Consider the following 27,579-nt stretch of genomic DNA (forward strand, 5'->3'; position numbering starts at 1 on the left):
TCTATAATCATACATATCTGTGTAGGTGGTGGTGATTCTAATAAACTGCCACCAATACAAGGGTCAAAAGTACGCTCACTGTTAAAACCAATAACGCACCCAGATAGAAATGTTGGGTTTCAGCTTGTTATGCCTCAGTCAGATAAATGATTGCATGATAAATGATTATTGATGTAGAAGTGCGTCCCCTGCTGCTCTATAAAAAGACTCCCAGAGGCTACTATTGGCTAGTGTACCTCTTGGTGAGAGATTGATAGACACGCCTCTTTGATGCACTCAAAGACATTTGGCCCAGTTGACCGACTTTGAGAGGGGATGCATCATTACACTGAGAGAAGCAGGACGGTTGTTGTTCTGATAAAGATCACCACCGTCTTGTGAACAAGAAACCTGGACTACGGACTGGAACAGACAAATTCAGGTTCAGTTTGGGATCTGACTATGGTTGGCTCGTGTTGAGCTCTTCAGTCCTGCCTTTGCTGTGGACCGACACACTGTCCGTCAGTCTGTCACCCCTAGCAGTGATACGAGGGACAGTAACAGCTCAGCGATATGTGCAGGACATCCTGCCACTCATGGCAGGGGTTTCCGATCAATGTCTCTGCCAGATTGCAACACTTCCTTGGACTGCCTGGTCTCCAGATTTATTGTCAATTGAGCATTTAAGGAACCAGCTGGGACGCCAGCTTCAGCAACCTAGGGAGTGTGCAGGATCTACAGGCCCAGCTGCAACATCTGTGGGCAAAATGTGCTGCAGGATGCCATATGAAACCTGTAGGCCTCCATGCTCAGTTTTCCTTTGGCTCTAATATTGTAGGCACACATGGAAAGCTCAGTTCCATTCCAACATCTCTGTCCTGGTGCGTTATGTCTTTGTTAATGAGTGTAATTAAAAAAGCTGTACAATTACATATTAAGCACAAAGATAACGCCGCTCACTCTCACACACTAACTCAGATCTGCTTCTCACAGATCCAAACAAAATTGTCATTACAGGGATAATCAGCCCAGTTCATCACAGGATCAGACGCTTCACCAGTTATGACACAGTCTTCATCTCCTGCATTACTGTTGGGTTCTCCGGGTCTCCAGAAGCTGAGAGAGAAGATCAGAGTATCAGTGTGTTTATCAGATTCATAAGGACTAAGACTAGCATCATGATCAGAGTATAGCTCTTACCCAGTGCTCAGCGCTGAGTAGTCCACCCATCTCCAAGTGTTCTCAGTGTCTCGATCATTTAGGCCAATCCAAGCTTTCTGATCTCCTCTCAAGCTTTTAGCAAAGTTCTGTTAACAGTTAGAAGCTCGTTTTCAGCTCTCACACATTTTGTGCTTGTGTGGTCAGCAGGACTGCAGGTGTTTCACATTTTAGGAAAAATATATGTGATGAAATGCACACACAGATTAGCCATTACATGAAATATTGTGTAGGTCCCCCTTACGCCACCAAGACAGCTCTGATCTGTTGAGGCATGAACTCCACAAGACCTCAGAAGGTGCTTTGTGGTTTCTGGGACCAGGATCCTTTAAGTCCTGAGGTGGGCTTGGAGCACTTTTGGTAGGTACTGACCACTGCATACCAGGAACACTACAACTTTTTTAAGAATGGACACTTGCTGCCTAATATGTAGAATCCTGACTCCTGTTCTATGGTTTAATGTTATAGCTGTTTCAATGCATTAGGATTTAACAATTGACAACATTGTACACATAACTGAACCACCTCAATCCAGCACTGCACAGGACATTGCTCTCTCACCTGTTCCTCTCTGCTGTTTATGATCACCAGGTGTGCTCCTCTGTTTATGCAGTCCTGTCTGCTCTCAGTCCAGGTCTTTCTTTCAGTAGAGATGTAGTATGCCTTGGTGTTCAACCTCCAACCTTCCTTTATTGCCTTATCTACAGATAGAACACACACATGGATTACTGATCACTAGGGCGAAACCTCTTTCTTTTAGGTGTTTGCTTAATTGCTATGGTGTTGCTAAGTGGTTGCTAGGTGGTTGGTATTGCATCTCAGATGGTTACTAGATGGTTACTATGGGGTTGCTATGGTTGCTCTTGCTAAGTGGACAATAGTTGGTTACTAAAATGTTCCTAGGAGGTTGCTATAGGCGTGCTGTGGTATCCCAGGTGGTTGTTGTAGTGGTTATACTTATACAGTTGGAAGCATAGTTTGCAAGTTAAATTAACACTGGCTACACTCCTTGATCTTGGCAGAAACAGAACACTCTGCAGCGAAAATGATTGAGCCTGATGAACCCCAGATGTTTTGGGATTCTGTTCTGTGGAGGCATGAAATAGAGTTGGACTTTTTAGGCCTATGGATCATCTGTATGTCTGGAGTATGTCTGAACAGAGCCCCATGCCTATAGTGAAGCATGGCAGTGTCTCTGTGCCTTGGTGCTCAATGCTCTGGGGCTGCTTTGCTTCCTTTTGGCACTGGAAGCCGGCAGTGTGTGCAGGACAAGATGGATTTAATCAAGTATCAGGAAATCCTAGGAGATGTAAAAAAAGGTGAAGCTTGGGTGTCATTGGGCCTTGCAACAGGACAATGATCCCAAATATAACTCAAAGTCCACCAGGGCTTGGTTTCAGAAGTCTGGAAGAAGGATTCAAAGAAGGTAGTTGCTGCTAACTAACCCTAACCCTAGCACTAAGTACTAAAGATACATGTCATGAAGGAGTTGAATACTGCAGTTGTCATTAAAAGTGGTATTCTGTGTTGAATGTGGAGAAAGCACTTGTTCTATTAGTTGCGTGAACATTTGTAGATTTTGCTAATCAACCAAATTGCAATGAAGGTTGAATAGGTTTGATCACAACAGTAAGCAGTTGGTGTGGCTAGGTGCTTGCTACATGGAAGCTTGCTGGGTGGTTTTAGGAGAGTAGTGCTGGCTTACCCAGATTACTGAACTTCTGAAGACACTCTCTCTGATTCTGGAGCTGTAACTTTAACTGGTCTCTCTCTTTAGTCAAGTTGGTTTTACTGGTCTGTAACCGGTCTCTCTCTTTAGCCAGGTTGGTGTAACTGGTCTGTAACTGGTCTCTCTCTTTAGCCAGGTTGGTGTTACTGGTGTGTAACTGGTCTCTCTCTTTAGCCAGGTTGGTGTAACTGGTCTGTAACTGGTCTCTCTCTTTAGCCAGGTTGGTGTTACTGGTGTTTAACTGGTCTCTCTCTTTAGTCAGGTTGGTGTAACTGGTGTGTAACTGGTCTCTCTCTGCAGTCAGGTTGTTGAACTTGATCCACAGCAGTGTGATGGCAACCAGCAGGAGAACACACAGCAGCCCCAGACACACTACAGCCAGTCTGCAGCGTCCTGAAAATAAATAACACAGCTTTTTCAAACACAGCCATTTCCAGTGCTTGGCACCACATTTCTCCAGAGTGTTCAGAAGCCACAATAAGAGGACTGATGTGACCTACACAAGTATCTATAATTTTAAAGGTGCCACAGAAAGCTTTTATTGGCAGACGTCCCACCCTGCAAAAGCACATTTCAAGGAAGTAGTGTAAAGCAACAGCACCCCTGTTGGAACGCTTATGGCTAAATGCTGCCTCCAAAACCCAAAACATACAATTTGCTCCCCTTTGGGTCACATGACCCATGACCATTTGCCATGAGAGCCTTGAAAACATGTATTATGGTTACTGATGGTAAAATCGTCTCAAGCACAAGCTGAGCTACCCTACTAGTCTACTACTACTACTGCTGTGGAAACCCCTTATGTAAACATAAGGCCTACTAACTAATGATAAGGCCTACTGACCTGAGTACTGAGGATTTGCTGAACGTGTGAGAGAGGGTTTGTCCACTCTTTCAGTATTCCTCTGATGATCAGGGTCATTCTGTGTATTGTCCTTATTCGCATAAACATCTTCATAGGAATGATCACTACTATCTGAACCACATCTGCTGTCTGCAAACGGTCCTGAATTTGCATAAATGTCCTCCATCATCTCCATTTTGCTCTGATGGATGTCTGAGTGATGTCTGTGTGAGAAACCTCTTGAACTCAAAGTAAAAGGGAGGGATCAGAAAGTCATTGCCCTGTAATTGGTCTAGGCAACTGTGTTAACCACTCACATTCACAGTTCTACTACTACATAGAGCTGGTGTTATATACTGGCGCATGCTGCAGATCCAAAACTGTGAGCCTGTGAGGTGTGAGTCACATGATACACGAGCAGAAACTGCCTGAAGGAGGACTTTACTACTTTGTCCAAATGTTATTAGACAGTGCTTATGAAGGGGTCAACTTCTGTGTGTGACCCCTTCATAAGCATGGTCAACCTTAACTGTGGTTAAGCTGGATCAGCAGCAGCCATATAAACTTTTCTCATTGCTTTAGTGAAACTGCTCATCCAGTATATAAGCTGCTTGAGTTGCAACATGGAGTTCTCCTCCATGTTGTTTCCGTGTTGCAAACTGGGCAAGGTGAAGTCACGTGACTACAAGCACGGTAGTATGGTTTTAAATGTATAAACGGATTCACCTTTATTCACTTAATTACACAATAGGAATGAGTGATGGAGGAGTACAAACTCTAGCTCAGGTATATTCAACAAGTCCCCGGTGGGTTTTTCCTTATTAAGAAGAAAGGAGGGGGACTGCATAGGGCCTTGAACTCCATTACTAAAAAATGCCCTTATCCTCTGCCATTGGTCCCCTCCGCCTTAGAACAGCTTTGTGGGGCCAAGCTGTTCGACCTGCACACTAGGGGGCATTACCACTACCAGGTCATGCCGTATGGCTTGGCCAATGCTCCCTCCCATCTTCCAATCTTTCATCAATGACGTCCTTAAAGACTACATAGGGCACGTCCATCAGCTCCCATTACCTACCTAAAGGATGTCCCTAAAAAGGTCTCCTGGACTCCACAGGTGGAGAAGTCCTTCCAACTCACTTTTACGTCAACCCTGTTACTAAGACACCCAGACCTCAGAAAGCATTTGTCATGGAGGTAAATGCCTCCAATACTGGGGTGGGGGCTGTCCTCTCCCAATGATACGGGGAGAAGTACAAAGTCTATCCCGTAGCCTTCTATTCCAAGAAGTTTATGGCGGCCAAACGTAACTACGGCGTAGGGGAAAGGAAGGTCCTCGCCGTAAAAATGGCATTAGGGGAATGGCGTCACTGGCTGGAGGGTGCTACCTTCCTCTTCCAAGTGATCGGAGACCACAAGAACCTGAAGTACCTGTGCTTAGCCAAATGTTTAAACCCCTGCCACAATGAAAAGAAAAGCAAACCTTTATATAGAAACAAAGAACAGGAACAGTAAATATTAAAAAAGGCAAAATATTCTGTAAGCAACAAAGTAGCTTAAAAAACAAATGCCATATAAAGAAAAAAAAAACGAATTGAACAGGAGAAGCACCTATCATAGCAGTGGAGCACCCATTAAAAATGTACAAGATTTTATTATTTAACAAGCTAATAAGAGTACTACTGCTAAAATAGTGTAATAAATAGAGTAGATAAAGGGGAATAATAAAGGGGAGTAAATAGAACAGTGTAATAAACTTTATTAGGGCTTAGACAAAACTCAACTTTAGGACAGACAGGTAGATCTTAGAGGGTGGCCTACACCTTCATGTTCAAATAGTAATACTTACCACATTTAGTTGGTTCCTCAAGCTTGTTGTGCCACCATGATATGAAAGTTGAATATCACATATTTGGCACAGTGCTTTTGTCTTGTCTGCACTCAATTTGAAATGCCTCTCTGTATTTTGCCTCTCTTATACCACCATTAACCTGAACTGAAGTATGATGTTAGAGCGAGGTGGCACTAAGGACAGGAAAAAAAACCCCAAATATCTGAATACCTGAATATTTTGGCCCAGCAGTACCTCCAGATACAGCACAGGAACCACAGTGAAGTAGACACCTTCATAAGCACTGTCTAATAACATTTGGACAAACTAGAAAAAGTCATCATGTGATACATCTCACAGGCTCACAGTTTCAGTTTGTGGTGAGCACTGGTACCCAACACTGGTATCTGCTTGAGCCTTGAATGGGAGGGGTGAACACATTTGCCCAGTTTCAGGTCATTTAGACCACAGAGCATACAGCGACTTCCTGACCACTCCCTATAGCCAAGTTCAAGTTTTAAAGTTTCTCACAGTTGTCCCTCTTTTTACCCACAGAGAGTAGACTTTAGAGCTTTAGGTGGTGTCTAGAGATGAGGGCATTCCAGCAAAGTGGAAAGACCAAGAGCAGGACTTGTCCTGGATGGAGAACAGAAGCTGAACATGAATCTGCATGATCCAGGAACACTTGCTCCCTATCAGGGTGGGTTGAGAGCCTACATGGCATCATTAGGAACAAGGCCAGAATTCCTCTGGACAGGTCAGGGTACCACAAACACCAATAGGGGAAATTTACATGGCCAGTAGACCTACCATGTGTGTTTTTGGGAGGTCTGAGAAAACCAAAGAAACCCAGAGGAAGCCCACCAGAGCCCACCCAGAGGGAACTCCAAACCCATAAACCACAGTATCCAGCCATGTTCTTATCCACCTTCTCTTGGACTAAGTAGTCCTGGTTTTTGAGCCTACCTGGAATCATTGGGGTCTTAGGGCACCAGTTCATCACAGGGTACCACTCACATCCATCCATGCACATCTAGAGACAGGTTTTTGGGAAATGGGTTGAAGGTGGAGTACCTGGAGGAAACCCAGGTAGAACACATTAAACTTCTAACAGACGGACAATGGAGCAAGGATGGAACCAACAATCCCTGGCCACTCCCTTGGAGCTGTACATTTACATTTAAGGCATTTAGCAGACGCTCTTTTCCAGAGCGACTTACAAAAGTGCTTTGCTATTTACTCAAGAAAAACCTCAGCTAGTTAGAATAGACTAATAATTCTAAGTTTAGACATGACTAAACACAAGTCCATAAGGAGACCACTCTGCTATTCGCCCAAGTACTCTCAGAAGAGGAGGGTCTTCAGTCTGGATTTGAAGACAGCGAGTGCTGGCCGTTCAGACACCCAGGGGAAGTTCGTTCCACCACTTTGGTGCAGGACAGAAAAAAGTCTGGACGCTCGTCTTCCATGGATTTTGAGGGATGGCGGGTCGAGCCGAGCTGTACTTGAAGCTGGAAGGGCTCTTGGTGCAGATCGGCTTTTGACCATCGCCATCAAGTACGGAGGGGCTGGCTGGTCCGTTCTTGGCTTTGTAGGCCAGAGTCAGGGTTTTTAATTACACAATAGGAATGAGTGATGGAGGAGTACAAACTCTAGCTCAGGTATATTCAACAAGTCCCCGGTGGGTTTTTCCTTATTAAGAAGAAAGGAGGGGGACTGCATAGGGCCTTGAACTCCATTACTAAAAAATGCCCTTATCCTCTGCCATTGGTCCCCTCCGCCTTAGAACAGCTTTGTGGGGCCAAGCTGTTCGACCTGCACACTAGGGGGCATTACCACTACCAGGTCATGCCGTATGGCTTGGCCAATGCTCCCTCCCATCTTCCAATCTTTCATCAATGACGTCCTTAAAGACTACATAGGGCACGTCCATCAGCTCCCATTACCTACCTAAAGGATGTCCCTAAAAAGGTCTCCTGGACTCCACAGGTGGAGAAGTCCTTCCAACTCACTTTTACGTCAACCCTGTTACTAAGACACCCAGACCTCAGAAAGCATTTGTCATGGAGGTAAATGCCTCCAATACTGGGGTGGGGGCTGTCCTCTCCCAATGATACGGGGAGAAGTACAAAGTCTATCCCGTAGCCTTCTATTCCAAGAAGTTTATGGCGGCCAAACGTAACTACGGCGTAGGGGAAAGGAAGGTCCTCGCCGTAAAAATGGCATTAGGGGAATGGCGTCACTGGCTGGAGGGTGCTACCTTCCTCTTCCAAGTGATCGGAGACCACAAGAACCTGAAGTACCTGTGCTTAGCCAAATGTTTAAACCCCTGCCACAATGAAAAGAAAAGCAAACCTTTATATAGAAACAAAGAACAGGAACAGTAAATATTAAAAAAGGCAAAATATTCTGTAAGCAACAAAGTAGCTTAAAAAACAAATGCCATATAAAGAAAAAAAAAACGAATTGAACAGGAGAAGCACCTATCATAGCAGTGGAGCACCCATTAAAAATGTACAAGATTTTATTATTTAACAAGCTAATAAGAGTACTACTGCTAAAATAGTGTAATAAATAGAGTAGATAAAGGGGAATAATAAAGGGGAGTAAATAGAACAGTGTAATAAACTTTATTAGGGCTTAGACAAAACTCAACTTTAGGACAGACAGGTAGATCTTAGAGGGTGGCCTACACCTTCATGTTCAAATAGTAATACTTACCACATTTAGTTGGTTCCTCAAGCTTGTTGTGCCACCATGATATGAAAGTTGAATATCACATATTTGGCACAGTGCTTTTGTCTTGTCTGCACTCAATTTGAAATGCCTCTCTGTATTTTGCCTCTCTTATACCACCATTAACCTGAACTGAAGTATGATGTTAGAGCGAGGTGGCACTAAGGACAGGAAAAAAAACCCCAAATATCTGAATACCTGAATATTTTGGCCCAGCAGTACCTCCAGATACAGCACAGGAACCACAGTGAAGTAGACACCTTCATAAGCACTGTCTAATAACATTTGGACAAACTAGAAAAAGTCATCATGTGATACATCTCACAGGCTCACAGTTTCAGTTTGTGGTGAGCACTGGTACCCAACACTGGTATCTGCTTGAGCCTTGAATGGGAGGGGTGAACACATTTGCCCAGTTTCAGGTCATTTAGACCACAGAGCATACAGCGACTTCCTGACCACTCCCTATAGCCAAGTTCAAGTTTTAAAGTTTCTCACAGTTGTCCCTCTTTTTACCCACAGAGAGTAGACTTTAGAGCTTTAGGTGGTGTCTAGAGATGAGGGCATTCCAGCAAAGTGGAAAGACCAAGAGCAGGACTTGTCCTGGATGGAGAACAGAAGCTGAACATGAATCTGCATGATCCAGGAACACTTGCTCCCTATCAGGGTGGGTTGAGAGCCTACATGGCATCATTAGGAACAAGGCCAGAATTCCTCTGGACAGGTCAGGGTACCACAAACACCAATAGGGGAAATTTACATGGCCAGTAGACCTACCATGTGTGTTTTTGGGAGGTCTGAGAAAACCAAAGAAACCCAGAGGAAGCCCACCAGAGCCCACCCAGAGGGAACTCCAAACCCATAAACCACAGTATCCAGCCATGTTCTTATCCACCTTCTCTTGGACTAAGTAGTCCTGGTTTTTGAGCCTACCTGGAATCATTGGGGTCTTAGGGCACCAGTTCATCACAGGGTACCACTCACATCCATCCATGCACATCTAGAGACAGGTTTTTGGGAAATGGGTTGAAGGTGGAGTACCTGGAGGAAACCCAGGTAGAACACATTAAACTTCTAACAGACGGACAATGGAGCAAGGATGGAACCAACAATCCCTGGCCACTCCCTTGGAGCTGTACATTTACATTTAAGGCATTTAGCAGACGCTCTTTTCCAGAGCGACTTACAAAAGTGCTTTGCTATTTACTCAAGAAAAACCTCAGCTAGTTAGAATAGACTAATAATTCTAAGTTTAGACATGACTAAACACAAGTCCATAAGGAGACCACTCTGCTATTCGCCCAAGTACTCTCAGAAGAGGAGGGTCTTCAGTCTGGATTTGAAGACAGCGAGTGCTGGCCGTTCAGACACCCAGGGGAAGTTCGTTCCACCACTTTGGTGCAGGACAGAAAAAAGTCTGGACGCTCGTCTTCCATGGATTTTGAGGGATGGCGGGTCGAGCCGAGCTGTACTTGAAGCTGGAAGGGCTCTTGGTGCAGATCGGCTTTTGACCATCGCCATCAAGTACGGAGGGGCTGGCTGGTCCGTTCTTGGCTTTGTAGGCCAGAGTCAGGGTTTTTAATTACACAATAGGAATGAGTGATGGAGGAGTACAAACTCTAGCTCAGGTATATTCAACAAGTCCCCGGTGGGTTTTTCCTTATTAAGAAGAAAGGAGGGGGACTGCATAGGGCCTTGAACTCCATTACTAAAAAATGCCCTTATCCTCTGCCATTGGTCCCCTCCGCCTTAGAACAGCTTTGTGGGGCCAAGCTGTTCGACCTGCACACTAGGGGGCATTACCACTACCAGGTCATGCCGTATGGCTTGGCCAATGCTCCCTCCCATCTTCCAATCTTTCATCAATGACGTCCTTAAAGACTACATAGGGCACGTCCATCAGCTCCCATTACCTACCTAAAGGATGTCCCTAAAAAGGTCTCCTGGACTCCACAGGTGGAGAAGTCCTTCCAACTCACTTTTACGTCAACCCTGTTACTAAGACACCCAGACCTCAGAAAGCATTTGTCATGGAGGTAAATGCCTCCAATACTGGGGTGGGGGCTGTCCTCTCCCAATGATACGGGGAGAAGTACAAAGTCTATCCCGTAGCCTTCTATTCCAAGAAGTTTATGGCGGCCAAACGTAACTACGGCGTAGGGGAAAGGAAGGTCCTCGCCGTAAAAATGGCATTAGGGGAATGGCGTCACTGGCTGGAGGGTGCTACCTTCCTCTTCCAAGTGATCGGAGACCACAAGAACCTGAAGTACCTGTGCTTAGCCAAATGTTTAAACCCCTGCCACAATGAAAAGAAAAGCAAACCTTTATATAGAAACAAAGAACAGGAACAGTAAATATTAAAAAAGGCAAAATATTCTGTAAGCAACAAAGTAGCTTAAAAAACAAATGCCATATAAAGAAAAAAAAAACGAATTGAACAGGAGAAGCACCTATCATAGCAGTGGAGCACCCATTAAAAATGTACAAGATTTTATTATTTAACAAGCTAATAAGAGTACTACTGCTAAAATAGTGTAATAAATAGAGTAGATAAAGGGGAATAATAAAGGGGAGTAAATAGAACAGTGTAATAAACTTTATTAGGGCTTAGACAAAACTCAACTTTAGGACAGACAGGTAGATCTTAGAGGGTGGCCTACACCTTCATGTTCAAATAGTAATACTTACCACATTTAGTTGGTTCCTCAAGCTTGTTGTGCCACCATGATATGAAAGTTGAATATCACATATTTGGCACAGTGCTTTTGTCTTGTCTGCACTCAATTTGAAATGCCTCTCTGTATTTTGCCTCTCTTATACCACCATTAACCTGAACTGAAGTATGATGTTAGAGCGAGGTGGCACTAAGGACAGGAAAAAAAACCCCAAATATCTGAATACCTGAATATTTTGGCCCAGCAGTACCTCCAGATACAGCACAGGAACCACAGTGAAGTAGACACCTTCATAAGCACTGTCTAATAACATTTGGACAAACTAGAAAAAGTCATCATGTGATACATCTCACAGGCTCACAGTTTCAGTTTGTGGTGAGCACTGGTACCCAACACTGGTATCTGCTTGAGCCTTGAATGGGAGGGGTGAACACATTTGCCCAGTTTCAGGTCATTTAGACCACAGAGCATACAGCGACTTCCTGACCACTCCCTATAGCCAAGTTCAAGTTTTAAAGTTTCTCACAGTTGTCCCTCTTTTTACCCACAGAGAGTAGACTTTAGAGCTTTAGGTGGTGTCTAGAGATGAGGGCATTCCAGCAAAGTGGAAAGACCAAGAGCAGGACTTGTCCTGGATGGAGAACAGAAGCTGAACATGAATCTGCATGATCCAGGAACACTTGCTCCCTATCAGGGTGGGTTGAGAGCCTACATGGCATCATTAGGAACAAGGCCAGAATTCCTCTGGACAGGTCAGGGTACCACAAACACCAATAGGGGAAATTTACATGGCCAGTAGACCTACCATGTGTGTTTTTGGGAGGTCTGAGAAAACCAAAGAAACCCAGAGGAAGCCCACCAGAGCCCACCCAGAGGGAACTCCAAACCCATAAACCACAGTATCCAGCCATGTTCTTATCCACCTTCTCTTGGACTAAGTAGTCCTGGTTTTTGAGCCTACCTGGAATCATTGGGGTCTTAGGGCACCAGTTCATCACAGGGTACCACTCACATCCATCCATGCACATCTAGAGGCAGGTTTTTGGGAAATGGGTTGAAGGTGGAGTACCTGGAGGAAACCCAGGTAGAACACATTAAACTTCTAACAGACGGACAATGGAGCAAGGATGGAACCAACAATCCCTGGCCACTCCCTTGGAGCTGTACATTTACATTTAAGGCATTTAGCAGACGCTCTTTTCCAGAGCGACTTACAAAAGTGCTTTGCTATTTACTCAAGAAAAACCTCAGCTAGTTAGAATAGACTAATAATTCTAAGTTTAGACATGACTAAACACAAGTCCATAAGGAGACCACTCTGCTATTCGCCCAAGTACTCTCAGAAGAGGAGGGTCTTCAGTCTGGATTTGAAGACAGCGAGTGCTGGCCGTTCAGACACCCAGGGGAAGTTCGTTCCACCACTTTGGTGCAGGACAGAAAAAAGTCTGGACGCTCGTCTTCCATGGATTTTGAGGGATGGCGGGTCGAGCCGAGCTGTACTTGAAGCTGGAAGGGCTCTTGGTGCAGATCGGCTTTTGACCATCGCCATCAAGTACGGAGGGGCTGGCTGGTCCGTTCTTGGCTTTGTAGGCCAGAGTCAGGGTTTTGAATCTGATACGGGAAGCAGCTACAGGAAGCCAGTAAAGAAAGAACACAGCAGTGGAGTAACATGGTTGAATTTAGGAACGTTAAAGATGACCAGTGCCGCTGCGTTCTGGATAAGTTGCAGGGGCCTGATGGTGCGCAGAGGGAGACCAACCAGTGCAGCACACACACTACTTGCTGCACCACAGGGGCCTTACTGTGAGCTGGCGAGGACACAGAGTAAGTGGCAGATCATAACTGTCTACAAGAGGGAACTACTCACCAGATTAAGGTAGAGACAACACTAATGTATAAGGGTATCAACCACAAGAGGGGGTCATACTACTGATCCCACTGAATGAAATGGTTTCACTAAAGCCATAAGCAGAGCATTTGCACGGCTGCTACTGATCCACCTTAACCACAGTGAAGTAGACACCTTCATAAGCACTGTGTAACAAAATTATTAGAAAGTGATTATGGGTAAAAACATTTGGACAAACTAGAAAAACTAATCCTTCAGTCACTTTCTGCATGTGTATCATGTGATTAACACATCACACAGGCTGGCAGTTTCAGTTCTGCAGTGAGCACTCGTATCTAACACCTCCTCTGTGTAGTAGTAGAGCTGTGGATGTGAGGTGTGAACACGTTTGCTTAGACCAGCTGCAGGGCAACCCACTGATGGTCATCTAGATCAAAAAGCATAGTTTTTTTTCTTGTGACTTCCTGGCTCCTTCACACATCTTAGTTCAATTGAGTAGCTTGTCTACTGCTTGTCTAGTCCCTGTAGAGACGTATTGCCAACAGAACAGGACTCAACATGAACCTATTGGCACCATTCTTTATGCCAGGTGTGGCTCAAGGGGTATAAAGCCCCCCTTGCATTAAAGCTGTGGAGTAGTAGTACTTAAATATTCCAAGTCCAAAAGATTGTACTTACTATTGTTTTGAATTAACAATGACATAAGAACAGATTTAGGGACTTAAGTTCAGTTTTTCAGCAGTACTGATCATAAGGTCTGTATTAAACGTCTCACTTCTCTTAGCATACAGCATTTACTGGGACATGTCTGCTTCTATCACTAGGAAGAAGATCATAATACCATAATAAATATTTTCTCTAGTATATTAAATATATACGTTTATTACCTGTAGCGTGTAGACAAATACATCAGCATTTCAGTCTCAACAGACCATAGATCCTTTTTCCAGCTGACCCTGGAGTTTATCACAGGCCTCTGGGTGAACTGTAGTGGAGGTGTAATTCTCTTTGCTGCTGTCCCATAAAGCTCTGACTTGTGGAGAACCTGGGCAACAGTTGTCGTATACAGAGTCTGTCCCAACTCAGCTGCTGAAGCAAACTCTTTCTTGCAATGTCATTCAGTGTGTGAGGACAGCCTGCTCTATGCAGATTTATACATGTGCCATATTCTTCCATTTCTTAATGATGGATTTTCTCTGAGCTGTGTGGACTGTTCTTTAGTGTTTACGGGGTCTTCATTTGTAGCCATGAAAACTGACTAACCAGTGAGTGAAGCTTCTAGATGTCATGGTTTGTCATGAGACAGAGGTACTCGCTGGATATTTTTTTGGATTAGTTTTAATATAAGAAAAAAAAAAACAACAGAAACCAAACAAGCACAAAGCTTAGGAAATAAAAAACAAGACATAAACAGGCCAAATCAACAAACCGTGAACCCGACATGCACACACACAAGACAAGACAAGGGAAACAAAGGGGTACTTATACAAAGACTAACAAGGGACTCACAAGGAACACCTGGGACTAACAAGGGGGCGTGGCTCCAAAGGAGACACTGGTGGAAGCACTAATAGACAGGTGTGGCTAGGGCAGACAAGACACAAACAGAGCCATGCTTTGGAGCACATGGCAACACAAAACAAAGGCAGACATGCCCAGGACTGGACTGGAACCAAGACAGTGACAGAAACAGGGACCAGAACAGGGATAGACATTGGAACAAACATATAGCTAGGCCCAGGACTGACAAAAGGCTGAGGTACAGTCCAAAGGGCCAGCCTGGGCACAGTTCTGGGTGTAGGCCATGGTGCACGACCTGAAACTGATGAGACTGTCGGCACAGAGTCTGGGGCATACGGCCTAGGAGCTAGCACTGGAGCAGACCTGGGTGGCCAAGGAGTTGCTGGCACTGGAGCAGAAGACCTCGGAGCCGCTGACACTGGAGCAGATGTGGCAGGCGCCACCATCACAGGAGCAGTGGGCACAGTCATTGCACGAGCAGTGGGCACCGCCATCACAGGAACAGGAGCATTGGGCACCGCCTTCACAGGAACAGGAGCAGCTGGCACTGCTTGCCTTGGGGCAGTCACAGACACCACTGCTGGAACAGAACTAGACACAGGGGCAGCTGGCACTGCTTGCCTTGTAGTAAGCGCAGATGCCACTGCCTGGATAGGAACAGAGGCGGGCGGGGCTGCCGAGACAGGAACAGAGGCGGGCGGGGCCGCAGACATGGGAGCTTGGACGGACTCCTCTGGTGCAATGGGCGCCTGCATGAGAAAGTCAAGAGTGTCCAAGCTAGTGACAAGCTAGTATACTCATGCGAGGCGCCCCGGTTAGCCTTGCCAATATCACCCTCAGAACCAAGGCTGACCGCACCAAGCCCTATCTCTTCCTGTGCTACAAGTCCAGTCGCAACTAAATATTGGGAACAACAGCAACTCATGAAACTCGTAGGCCATGTAAATGACAGAGCAGGATTAGCGGATCGCCACCTTTTTGCAGACCTCCAAACTTCATCTGGCCCTCAGATTAGAACAGTACGTAGACAGCTTCATGGAATGGGTTTCTGTGGCCGAGCAGCTGCCTATTTTCAAGCACAATGCGAGGCGTCCGATGCGGTGGTATAAAGCGCGCTGGACTCTAGAACAGTGGAGACGTGTTTTCTGGAATGAGAAATCACGCTTTTCCATCTGGAGTCTGGGTTTGGCAGTTGCCCGGAGAACAGTACTGATCCACCTTCACCACAGTGAAGTAGACCGCTTCATAAGCACTGTGTAAAACATGAATTTAAGAGAAAGCAAGAGAAAGTAAGTGACCCTGTTGGAATTACTTCACACTTCACAGACGATCACAATCTAACTAAACTAATAAAAACACTAATAACACTAAGACTAATGTCTTTTATTGAGCATGGGGAGTGAACATTCAAAGTGCAGGCCAGGAAAAGTAAGTGAACCACATTTAATAATCTGAAAAGATGGGAAACTTTCCTCCCTGGAAATGTCTTCCAGTTCATCAGTATTTCTGGGAGGCCTTGCATGGATGTCTCTATTCAGGACATGCCACAGCACCTCAGTTGAGTTAAGGTCAAGACTCTAACTTGGCCATTCCAAAACCTCAGCCATTCTTTAGTATATTTATGTATCTACTTTGGGTCATTGTCCTGTTGCATTACCCAACGTTGTAGCTTGAGATTATGGACAGCTGCTCTTACATTCTCCTGTAAACCGGTTTTAATACACCTTTGAATTAATTGTTCCTTCAATGATTCATTGATTACAATAATTCAGCTGATTACATTTCCCTTCTGAGGCCCTGCATACATGCAGCCTTACAACCATAAGAGAATGCCATCCTACTGATTCTAACTGAGTACCAGAGTACCAATAGAGCGGTTTCAATAAACCTTGGCTGGGACATTTATCAGCTTGCTGCTGACCCACCTTAACCACAAGGAAAGCAGAAAATCTCATAGCCACAGAGTAAAGACTTAATTATGAAATGAATATGAATTTGACAAAATGTAGAAAAACAACTCCTTCAGGCACCTTCTGCACATATACCATGTGATTCACACATCACAGACTCTGACAGTCTTAGATCTGCAGCAAGTCTCAGAGTCTACCACAATCACTGTTTATTAAGAGGGCTATAAATGTGAGGGGTAAAATCAGATGCAAAGGTCAGTTGCAGAATGTACATTCTGGGGGCTTTGTTGTACTTCTACATTGGATATAAATGGTCTCGACACTCTGCAGTAAAGCCTCCTCTGTGACTTCCTGACATCTACATCACTGCACCCTACCACACTTGTGACATCAGCACACACAGCGTCTCTTATAAAGCTTGAAGACGTCCACATCACCCAGACATCACCCAGACATCCATCAGAGTAGAATGGAGATGATGGAGGACATTTACGCAAATTCAGGACTGTTTGCAGACGGCAGACATGATTCACATAGCAGTGATCATTCATATGAAGATATTTATGCAAATGAGGACAATACACAGAATGGCCGTGATCATCACAGGAATACTGAGAAAGTGGACAAACCCTCTCTCCCATGTTCAGCAGATCTTCTGTACTCAGGTTAGTAGGCCTTATTTTTATAGTTTTTTCCACAGTGGTAGTAGTAGAAGTATGGAAGTAATACTGCTAAATCTTTCAGCAAACAAAAAAATACATTCTTCTGATATTCTTCATTAAAATGCTTTGAGGCAACAATAAAAGGCTGTATAGTCATTCTACTTAAGGACAAAAGCTAAACGTGAAAAGTCATCCGTCAGTGCTCTGCCCCTTTGCTCTGCCACTTTGTTATCTGATAGCAGTGGGTGGTTTGCTAGCTTGCTTGCTAGCCCTTATAGAAAGCAGAAGCAGTCCAGCTAGTAATACTCTGCTGCTGTCCTGGTTCAAATGAAGAAATGCAGAAGTGAACCTCAAAAAAGCTGATCATCTTTAGCAACAGGCTTGTTTGAGTTTAATGGTTCAGTTCCTTGGTGATATGCAGGGGCTGTAGCTTGTGGCTGTAGCAGGAGTTGAAATCACAACTGCAAGGCCACACAGAGCAATGGTGGATCATGTGGCATGGAAATGAGATGTATTAGATGTTCCAGAACTGAAGAAACTTAGCTTGCACTTATGATTTGAATAGGCAGTGTGTTGTATTCAGTACGGTCTACATGAATGGAGTCCAATTATTAGCTGATTGTTTCAGTGCTGAAGAATTTCAGTCTAAAGTGTTTAAATAGGTTGAACAGATGTCCTCTTTTGTCCCAGACAGTGTCCTCGCCCTAAGGTCTAAAAAAATCCTGATTCAGTCTGGATTTCTAAACTGTGAACATGTCTCTTTCTATCATCAGGAAGAAGCTCTGCAGGAATCAGACGCTACAGACTGACTGCAGTGTGTCTGGGGCTGCTGTGTGTTCTACTGCTGACTGCCATCACACTGCTGTGGGTCAACTTCAACCACCTGACTGCAGAGAAAGACCAGTTACACACCAGTTACACCAACCTGACTGCAGAGAGAGACCAGTTACAGACCAGCTACACCAGCCTGACTAAACAGAAAGACCAGTTACAGACCAGTTACACCAGCCTGACTAAACAGAAAGACCAGTTACAGACCAGTTACACCAGCCTGACTAAACAGAAAGACCAGTTACAGACCAGTTACACCAGCCTGACTAAACAGAAAGACCAGTTACAGACCAGTTACACCAGCCTGACTAAAGAAAGAGACCAGTTACAGACCAGGTTCACCAGCCTGACAACAGACAAAAAGAACTTGGAGACCAGCTACAGCAATGTGGTCAGGGAAAGAGACCAGCTTCAGAGGAAATTTTCTCAATTAGGTAAGCAGACACTGAAACCCTGCATAGAAAGCACTACACCTGCTATGGGGGAGAGATATCTCACATGAATGAAACTATATGAGCTATATTTGGAGCCTCTCTGACCCCTGTCCTGCTCAGAGAGGTATTCTACCTCTGTTCTGTCTCAGTAATATCAGCCCAGAAGTTAAGCCCTCACTTTAGATATTAACTGTGCAGTTTCAGCAAGATCCTGAGCCCATGAACATAACTGTTCTCAAAGAAGTTCACTTACTCATCCAAACCAATCATGAGAACATCTTGACTTTCTGGACCAGAAATTGAGCTGTTTAGAGAACAGCTTCCATACTTCCATTCCAACCACAAAGCCTAACGTAGATGTGCTGGGTCAGGGTGTAAATACATGTAGAGAAGCTAAGTTTGGGCTCTGGTTTCAGATGTTTGAGAACATGTAGAGGAGGAACCTGCATGACTGAATCAGGTCTGCTACATGTGCTGAGAGTGAGCACAGGTGGTCTGGTAGAGAGTATGTGACAGGACTGTGGAAATGGCTGTCATGCTGTACAGTTTGGTAATGGCTGTGTTGTTCGGTGTGTGAAATGTATAGTGACGGCTGTGCAGAAGGACTGGAAAGTTTCCAGCTCCCGTATTTACTACATCTCTACTGTGAAGAAAACCTGGAGTGAGAGCAGGGCGGACTGCAGAAACAGAGGAGCAGACCTGGTGATCATCAACAGCAGAGAGGAACAGGTGAGAGAGAGAGAGAGAGAGAGAGAGAGAGAGAGAGAGAGAGAGAGAGAGAACCACCATTATTCATCTTTTTGTGATTTCATGCAGGACTTCATCATTAATAATCTGGGCAACAAAAAGGCTTGGATTGGTCTGACTGATATGGAAAGAGAAGGAGTCTGGAAATGGGTGGATGGCACAGCACTGACCACTACGTAAGAAACTCATTAATTTAATAACTAGACATTAACTAGAGATTTATCTCACCACCTTTAAACAACCAACCTAACCAGTAACAGTAGAACATCCTTAGTGCATTTTAACACTACAGCTTCCAGCAGATGATCCCTATGATCTTCTGCAGCTTCCAGCAGATGATCACTATGATCTTCTGCAGCTTCCAGCAGATGATCACTATAATCTTGTGCAGCTTCCAGCAGATGATCACTATGACCTTCTGCAGCTTTCAGCAGATTATACATATTGAGTCGCTTTGGCATTCACACCACCAGAATAATGTGGACTCTAACTGGAGACGCATTTGACAACCCAGTGTAAATGCATCTGGCTAAAATGTTATACTAGTCACATGAGGTGACCAGGTGTAAACAGGGTCTCTGCAGCTTCCTGTAGGTGGATGGTCAAATCTTTCACTGTAGGAATAGAAAAAGGTGAGGAACTAAAGACTGATAGAACACTGATCTGATCCTGATTCTCTGGGTTTCAGTTACTGGGATAAAGGAGAACCAAATGCTGCCGTGGAAAATGAGGACTGTGTTGAGATTATGGGTTTCCCAGATAAGAAGAGCTGGAATGACATGCCATGCTCTAGAGAAGAACAGTGGATCTGTGAGAAAAGCTTTCAACTATGAAGTTTCAAACCTTCCATTAAAATGATCAAATGTTCAAGCACTGGAGACATCTTAGGCTGTCTCAATCCGCTCACTTCCACACTAGATTCTATACAGTCTTTACTGTAGTAAGTATAGAAGTGAGGGGTTTAGGACGCAGTCTGAGATTGGGCGGTGCTATAGAGAAAGGTCGCATCACCCTATCAACATCTGAGAATTTTAAGGTGTCCATCAGAGGAGCTTAGAGGAAATCCGCTCATGTGCATTTGGCACTGTTGAATGTAAATTCAGCGCTTCCTGTTCCACACACCTCTCTTAGCAGTGTTCAGCTCTAGGAATGATGAGCTCTGGAATGTTTAGATGTGGATTTGGATCTATTAAGCTAAACTGGGAAACTCCAGCCCAGTTGAACTGCTGCCTACCTGTAGACTGGTTTAGCAATGTGTGGTTTAGCAACGTGTGGCCTTGCTAAAAAGGTATGACTTCCCCCTGGTGGCAGAGTGAAAACTCTGCAGTACTGTTCTATGATCTGTTCTTCATAATCTTTAGTAATGTTTTTCCTGTAAATCTTCACCTTTCTTGTGTTCCTGCTTATTGTTTTCATATTTGCTCCATTTGTACAAATTATCATTTACAATGTTGCTTTATACAGAATTCGAGTTGGGATATGATTATCATCCAGCAGAATCAACAATAAATCATAACTCTGTGTTGATGAGGAACATTTATGTGTAGATTTGTTTTCATGCAAAGGTTTGGACACCCCCAGTCAAAGATCAAACATTTAATTTTGAACTGTTTTAAAATCACAGAAAAAAACCTTGCATGGTCAGTACTTAGCAACACCCAGCTCTTGTCTTACTTTACAGTGTTGCTGTCCTCTCTGGGTTCAGTGGGACAGTGTTCAGTCAGCTCAGTGTGCCGTTAGCTAGCTGAAGAAATTGTGTGTGTGTGTGGGGGGGGGGGGGGGTGGTCTGCTAGAGTTAGAGATAAAAGGTCCTCCAAGTTTGGTAGCTGTTCAAAGTCATCATTAGAATGAAAAAAGAAAATCCTATAGCTTTATGCAAATAAGCTCCCCCAACAACAACAACAAAAAAATAGTCACCTTGCGTGTTTTAGGTGGTAGTAACTTCCAGCTCCTGCAGATGATGCTGCACAAGGATGATGGAGCCATAAATTCCTGTGGGTACAGTGCAGTGAGCATCTCATTGGATGTGTTGAAAATGGGTCGCAAAGCAGATGTTAATGATTGGCACAAATGGTTGATGGCTTTTGGGTGTCCCAAAGGCCATATTGTGAAGGGAGTAGCTGAATGTGCAGGTGTGTGGAAGAGTACAGTCATACGGGTCTATCAGCAGTGGCAGACATCCCAGTCTACAGGGAATTCTCATCACTCTTGAGCAAAGGCCTCTTGCGTGCCACATATCTGCCCCATGTGTTGATGGTCTGCAGTTCAATGGAATGTTGGTAGGTGCTTGAACCAACACTTTTTGGATGAGCTGGGGAGTTAGTGGTTGAGGTGATCATCTGCACTTTTACTGTTCAGTTCTCTTGGTGTGTCTGACAGGGTAATTCTAATGGTTTAAAAGTGTAGCCTATTCAAACGTACAGCTGAATGCCACACAGTACATGTCTACAAACCATATGATCCATGAGTGGTCTCTCTCTCTGGCCTGGCAGTAGTCTTTTCAACTACCTGGCACAACACCAAGGTGTTAAACTCTAAGGCAAGATGTTCTGCCGCTGGTCTTGACTCCTCTTAATGTGTTTGGTTGCTGTTGCAGTTGCGGCTAAGAGGGGTGTTTGAACAAGGCACCTGGCCTGTGAGGACATTTAAAAAATGATTATAAAATTAAAATTATGGTATTTATTAATCATTTGGAGTCTGAGGGCATTTTCTCATTTTTTTTGGGCTTAGCTCCTTAAATCCGCCTTTAAAGTCCAATTAGAGAAATTCCACATGTATCCAGGGGATGTCAATACATTGCTGATTTTCAAATGATCATCTGATATCAGTACTATGTTGGATCAGCGGTACAGTATCAACATGGAATATACATTGAGTTATAAGATAAGATAATCCTTTATTAGTCCCACATTGTGAAATTCTCAGTGTCACAGCAAAAAAGGGATAGCAAGACACTCAGTTAAAAATGTAGATAAATTACACTATATACACAAAATAAATAATAGAAGTAAAAAAGCAATAACAATATTATTTACAGATTATTGCACATATGGGAGGAGGGGGGGGGGGGTATTGCACAAAGTAATTTTACATTGAGGGACCTCTGTTCCCTGAACATGTGTGTGTATTTTAAGTGTGTGTGTATGTGGTCTGCTGGGAGCAGTGCTGGTTGTGGAGTCTGATGGCAGCAGGAAGGAAGGACCTGCGATACCGCTCCTTCACACACTTGGGGTGAAGCAGCCTGTCACTAAATGAGCTGCCCAGTGCTGCCAGAGTCTCATGCACGGGGTGGGAGCTTTTCTTCAGCATGGATGCCAGCTTGGCTGTCATCCTCCTGTCCCCTACCACCTGCACTAGTTCTAAGAAGCATCCCAGGAGCATCCCAGGACAGAGCCGGCCCTCTTTATGAGTTTATTCAGTCTCTTCTTGTCTGCTGTTGAAATGCTACTGCCCCAGCAGACCACTCCATAAAAGATGGCAGATGCCACCACTGTGTTGAAGAAAGTCCTCAGGAGTGCTCCCTGCACCCCAAAGGACCTCAATCTCCTGACCGGGACCGGGAGGGTCAGAGGAAGTGCAAGCTCACCCAAAAAGGACACTTACAGCTAACATCTGTTTTAAGAAAACAGATAACATAACATAACAAATTACTTTCTTAAATGTAGCTTTTAATAAACATACATTACTGTCATTACTGTACACAAAATGCCTGATTGTGACTGAAGATTGTAGCCAACTAGCTAGCTAACTAGGAAGCTATGTCTTCAGCTGTTAATGGAAATGCTTTACTAGGCTATTGCAGCGTATAAACTAGTTTAGCTTCTCGTCAGTCTGACTGCCAGGATTTTCTGCTACCCACTTTAGACCAGCTGCCCACCCTCCTGCTAATGCTCCTTACCGACTATGTTGAAATTTCCATTGACTATAACCATCTCCAGTTATTATTATTACCACCAATATTCTTAATATCACTACTATTATATTATTAATTATATGATATTATTATTATTTTGCACATCTAATTATTTCTGTAGGATGGATCACCCTTGTGAGTCTTGATTCCTCCCAAGGTTTCTTCCTCCAGCTCTGAGGGAGTTGTTCCTTTCCACTGTGGCCTTTGGCTTTCTCAGCGGGAGGTGAAAACAACCTAACATAAGTGAGAGGGTGTAGAGCAGAAGACTCTACATCTCCCTGTGCAGCTGGAGAGGAAGCAAGATGGTGTAAATCTTCCAAGGTGAGCATGGTCCTGGACGTCTGGGCTATGCTACGGATGTTTTAAATGCCCTGGTATGACCTGTGGTTTGTCACTGAGCTGAAGCAGCTCTGCAAGGGGAAGTGGGCCAAAGTTGCTGCAAGTGTCTGGTTGCAGTTATGGCTGCTAGGAGGGGAGTTATTAAAATTCAAATGTCAAAATTCTTTTTAACATTTGGACAAGTCTGTGTGGACATTTCATAATAAATAGATATAATGGATAACTATTTCGAAACTGTAAAAGATGGAAACCAAACTTCTTAAAATATTAAGAAAAGGTTGGTCTTTAACTTTAAGCCTTTTGGCAATCTTTTTTTTTTGTTTAGTTTTTCACAGTAACAGACATTTTTACCTGGGGTGTCCAAATTTACAAAACAAGACAATATACACCATTTGTGACATTTTTGTGACACCGATGGAATTTGGCTTTCACTTTTAACCGCTCCGTGCAGTGAACACAAACTAACTATACTAACCAGTAAAACACACACAGTGGACACAATGGACAACCATTGCTGCAGCACCCAGGGAGCAGAGAGGGTGAAGGGCCTTGCTCAAGAGCCCAACAGCAGCAGCTGGCAGAGCCCGGGTATCGAACCCATAACCCGGTCATCAATAGCCCGGAGCTCTAACCGCTGAGCCAACACTGCCCTCACTTAATAATACAACAACAACAACAACAACAACAATCTCCAAAAAAGTGATTTATTGTTATAAGTGACATTATTCTTTACAGCTCATACAAAAACAGTTTACTCTGCCACAAGGGGGCAGTCAAGGGATCAGGAACCCTCCTGTAAGTCTTCCTGATCACTCATTCTTGCATCACCTTAAAGTTTTAACCTGCGGCTGAATTCTACCAAGCCCCTAAGGCATTCACTGAAAGGTTCAAAAATAATATTTAGATATTTAATCTCAATTTAAATTTGTGCCCTTGATTTAACAGTCTGCTCACTGAATTTAATACATTGTTCCTTTTATTTAACAATCCATTCCTCAAATTTAATCAATTGTTTCTCTACTCTGAAGGAACGATTTATTAAATTGAGGAAACAGATTAGGACTCTAAATATAATATTTCTACCCCCATAATTCAAAACCCTGCACCTTTACCTGAATAATCTTTGCATTCACTTTAAGATAAGATAAGATAAGATAATCCTTTATTAGTCCCACAGTGGGGAAATTTTCAAAGATGTAAAGTACAGACATAAAAAAGATTATTAAAAGACGTAAAGTACATTTGTACATTTTTCACAGACCTGTAAACACTGCTAGGAGATGAACCTCTGTTCAACCAGTACAACCAGGCTGTGTTCCAAACCACACACTGCTATACTTGCTGCACTGCTAGACAGAAGGATAATGAATGTATGCTTCAAATGTGTGAACATTTTAGCATCTTATTAGATCGCTGTAAATTTCTCACAGATCCACCGCTCTTTAGAAGAGCAGGGCCTGCCTTTCCAGCTCTTCTTGTCCAGAAAACCCAACATCTCAGCACAGTCCTCGTTTTCCATGGTAGCATTTGGTTCTCCTTTATCCCAGTACCTGAAACCCAGAGAATCTAATCTAAATTATTAGACTTAGTACTTAGTACCAACAAATGGTATTGCTTTAGTATCCTACTTTCCATCCAAAAAACTGTAGAGGATCATGACCTCTCTAAAGTATTGTAGTCTATCTGCTGAAAGCTGCAGAGGATCATAGAAATCATCTGCTGAAAGCTGAAGAGGGACATAGGGATCTTCATTCCAGGTTTTCTCCACAGTAGAAATGTAGTACGTACTGGATCTGAAAAATTTCAAGTCCGTCTGCACAGCCTTCTCTATGCATTTCCCACAAAAAAACAACACAGCTATTACACAACAGTACAACCTTTCAATCTACCAGCCTGTCCAATCTGTTCTCATTCTTAACACATGTTGCAGACCTAATTAGCCATGCAATGTCTTATCTACATTTTCTGAAACATCTAGAACCTGCCCAAGATTAGCTTCCTGCCAATCAGCTTCAGCTTTGCTTGATGATCTGCCAATAAAAGTATACCTTTGACGCAGGTCTTCCACGGCATCCAGCCTGGACATGGTCTATCCACTGTTGGAATGGTTCTGGCACATTACACAACCCAAAGTGCATGACTTTATACTCAAAAAGCCCCTTTCTACTGATCTGTAAAGTCATTTCTTTCTACTGGGAACCTTAGGCCAGATCCAAAGACCCACATAACAACAGATCACAGAAGATTAATGTTGAGCAGTGTAAGCGGTAAACTGATTCCCACATTTTTAAGTCATGTAATGTCCACTTGGCATTGTACACTATGACTATTTTAGGCACCTAACTGTGGTAGGTTTGCCTCTGAGCAGAATTGGAGTTGGAAAGCTTTAAAAAAAAGTGTAGGGGGGGTCATGGTCTGAATCATTTCTCAATGAGGAACATAACATTGTGCTTGGTTCATGGTATATAGTAATTCCAGTACTTTCTCAGTATGTTTTAACTGATTTCCTTAGAGTTCTAAATTTCTGCTTACCTAAATGAGAACGTTTCCACTGAAGGTCATCCTTTTCATTGATTGCGTTGGTGGATCTTCTCTGCCGTTTGCATTTTTTTGTCTGTAGTCAATTTAGTGTATCTTTCCTGCTACTGGTCTCTCTCTTTAGTCAGGTTGGTGTATATGGTCTGTAACTGGTCTCTCTCTTTAGTCAGGTTGGTGTATCTGGTCTGTAACTGGTCTCTCTCTTTAGTCAGGGAGGTGTAACTGGTCTGTAACTGGTCTCTCTCTTTAGTCAGGGAGGTGTATCTGGTCTGTAACTGGTCTCTCTCTTTAGCCAGGTTGATGTAACTGGTCTGTAACTGGTCTCTTTCTACAGTAAGATTCGTGTAACTGCTCTGCAACTGGTCTCTCTCTAAAGTCAGGTTGGTGTTCCTGGTCTGTAGCTGGTCTCTTTCAGCACTGAGCTTGATCCACAGCAGTGTGATGGCAGTCAGCAGGAGAACACACAGCAGCCCCAGACACACTGCAGTCAATTTGTAGCACCTGCCTAATAACAGACATGTTTCAGTGAATGGATTAACTGTTTAGACACGCTGCTTGAAAATGTTGATGACTTAGTCCACATCGGCTAGATGCTCCACAAACAATCACTTTTGTTCAAACCTCTTTAGTTTTGTTAATTCTCAGAAAGTTTGTAGTAGGTGTGATAATGTCACAGATGTACCCGGCTGGATAATAGTTGGATTCCCTTCATGTAGAATTTAACACATTTGTTGGATGATGCTTAGCCCTGGGTTTTTTAAAGTCAACTTGTGCAGCTGGTATCTATGTTAACCAAGAGTAGAGTGCCAAGTTGCTAGGAACTTCTTATTGTCTACTTGTTTTCCCCTTTCTCTCTTAATTAAACTGAAATAACAAAAACTCTGAAATCCATCATGTTGATGGTTGTTTCTGGTCCCAGTTATGGAAAATGCTTTCCTCAAAAGAACCTCAATTCACAATATAGGTCCATCAAACATATGGCCTACTAACCTGAGTTCTGATGATCTGCTGAATGTGTGGGAATGGTTTTGTCCACTTCTTCAGTATTCCGGTGATGATCATGGTCTTTCTGTGTATTCATTCGCATGTCTTCATTCACATAAATATCTTCATATGAATGACCACTGCTATCTGAACCATACCTGCGGTTTTCATCCTGTCCTGAATTTTCATAAATATTTTCCATCATCTCCATTCTGCTCTGATGTCTGAGTAAAGTAGAAGTCTATATGACCTTCAAGATTTATGAGTAACTCTGTGTGTGTGGTAATACCACATGTGTGGTTGGGGGCAGTGATGTAGAAGATGTCAGAAAGTCCAGGAATCAAGTGTCTGCACTCTTAAATACTTTACACTGTGAATACATTGTTCATTACTCAACTGTTTCAAATATAAAGTCTGGAGTAAAGACAGGCTGAAGTGTATGGGGGCTAGGTACAACTCCAGTGACAATTTGGTATCTTTGTCAGTGTGTCAAAGTTTGGACACCTTCTCAAAGAAGAGATCTGCTCTGTATCAGAGACTTCTGCAAGAGAATGCCAGACCAGGTGTCCATGACCTTAAGGTGAAACACAGTTGGGCTATGCAACATGGCAATGATCCAACACATGCAAGCAAGTAGACCTCACAATGAGAAATATAGACTGTGCGAAAAGCCTAATCAAAGTCCTGGCCTTAACCCTATTAAAATGACATGGTATGACCTGTGGTTTGTCACTGAACTGAAGCTGCTCTGCAAGGGGAAGTGGGCCAAAATTATTCTACTATGCTGTGAGAAACTAATGAACTACAGCAAGTGTTTGGTTGCAGTTACTGCTAGGAGGGGT

The 27,579-nt window shown here is 43.7% G+C and overlaps 3 protein-coding genes across 3 annotated transcripts in view; 1 reads left to right on the plus strand and 2 right to left on the minus strand.

Annotated features, from left to right (window-relative positions):
* LOC140546338 (macrophage mannose receptor 1-like) overlaps positions 1–27,579 on the minus strand; it is a 69,624-nt gene that overhangs the window by 21,937 nt on the left and 20,108 nt on the right. The gene's annotated exons all lie outside the window — the stretch shown is intronic.
* LOC140546954 (uncharacterized) lies at positions 954–26,908 on the minus strand. Its single transcript, XM_072670433.1, has 6 exons — positions 26,896–26,908; positions 25,946–26,258; positions 2,990–3,174; positions 1,759–1,925; positions 1,180–1,286; positions 954–1,095 (listed from the first exon to the last, which is right to left on the minus strand). The coding sequence occupies exons 1-6, from the start codon at positions 26,906–26,908 to the stop codon at positions 954–956; spliced, it is 927 nt and encodes a 308-aa protein (XP_072526534.1).
* LOC140547181 (uncharacterized) lies at positions 16,759–20,439 on the plus strand. Its single transcript, XM_072670771.1, has 5 exons — positions 16,759–16,954; positions 17,725–18,216; positions 18,803–18,945; positions 19,033–19,139; positions 19,652–20,439. The coding sequence occupies exons 1-5, from the start codon at positions 16,759–16,761 to the stop codon at positions 19,794–19,796; spliced, it is 1,083 nt and encodes a 360-aa protein (XP_072526872.1). The 3' UTR covers positions 19,797–20,439.

Source organism: Salminus brasiliensis, chromosome 24, assembly GCF_030463535.1.
Source record: "Salminus brasiliensis chromosome 24, fSalBra1.hap2, whole genome shotgun sequence".
Lineage (NCBI taxonomy): Eukaryota > Metazoa > Chordata > Actinopteri > Characiformes > Bryconidae > Salminus > Salminus brasiliensis.

What these genes read in the sequence shown, in the direction of transcription:
- LOC140547181 (XM_072670771.1), top strand. Translation starts at nt 16,759, where the DNA reads ATGGAGATGATGGAGGACATTTACGCAAATTCAGGACTGTTTGCAGAC. An exon ending in TCAACAGCAGAGAGGAACAG is followed by an intron (nt 18,946 to 19,032) that starts GTGAGAGAGAGA and finishes GATTTCATGCAG; the next exon opens with GACTTCATCATTAATAATCT. An exon ending in GGCACAGCACTGACCACTAC is followed by an intron (nt 19,140 to 19,651) that starts GTAAGAAACTCA and finishes TCTGGGTTTCAG; the next exon opens with TTACTGGGATAAAGGAGAAC.
- LOC140546954 (XM_072670433.1), bottom strand. An exon ending in CTGACTAAAGAGAGAGACCA is followed by an intron (nt 3,175 to 25,945) that starts GTTACAGACCAG and finishes GACTAAAGAGAG; the next exon opens with AGACCAGTTAAACACCAGTA. An exon ending in TACTCAGCGCTGAGCACTGG is followed by an intron (nt 1,096 to 1,179) that starts GTAAGAGCTATA and finishes CTTCTCTCTCAG; the next exon opens with CTTCTGGAGACCCGGAGAAC.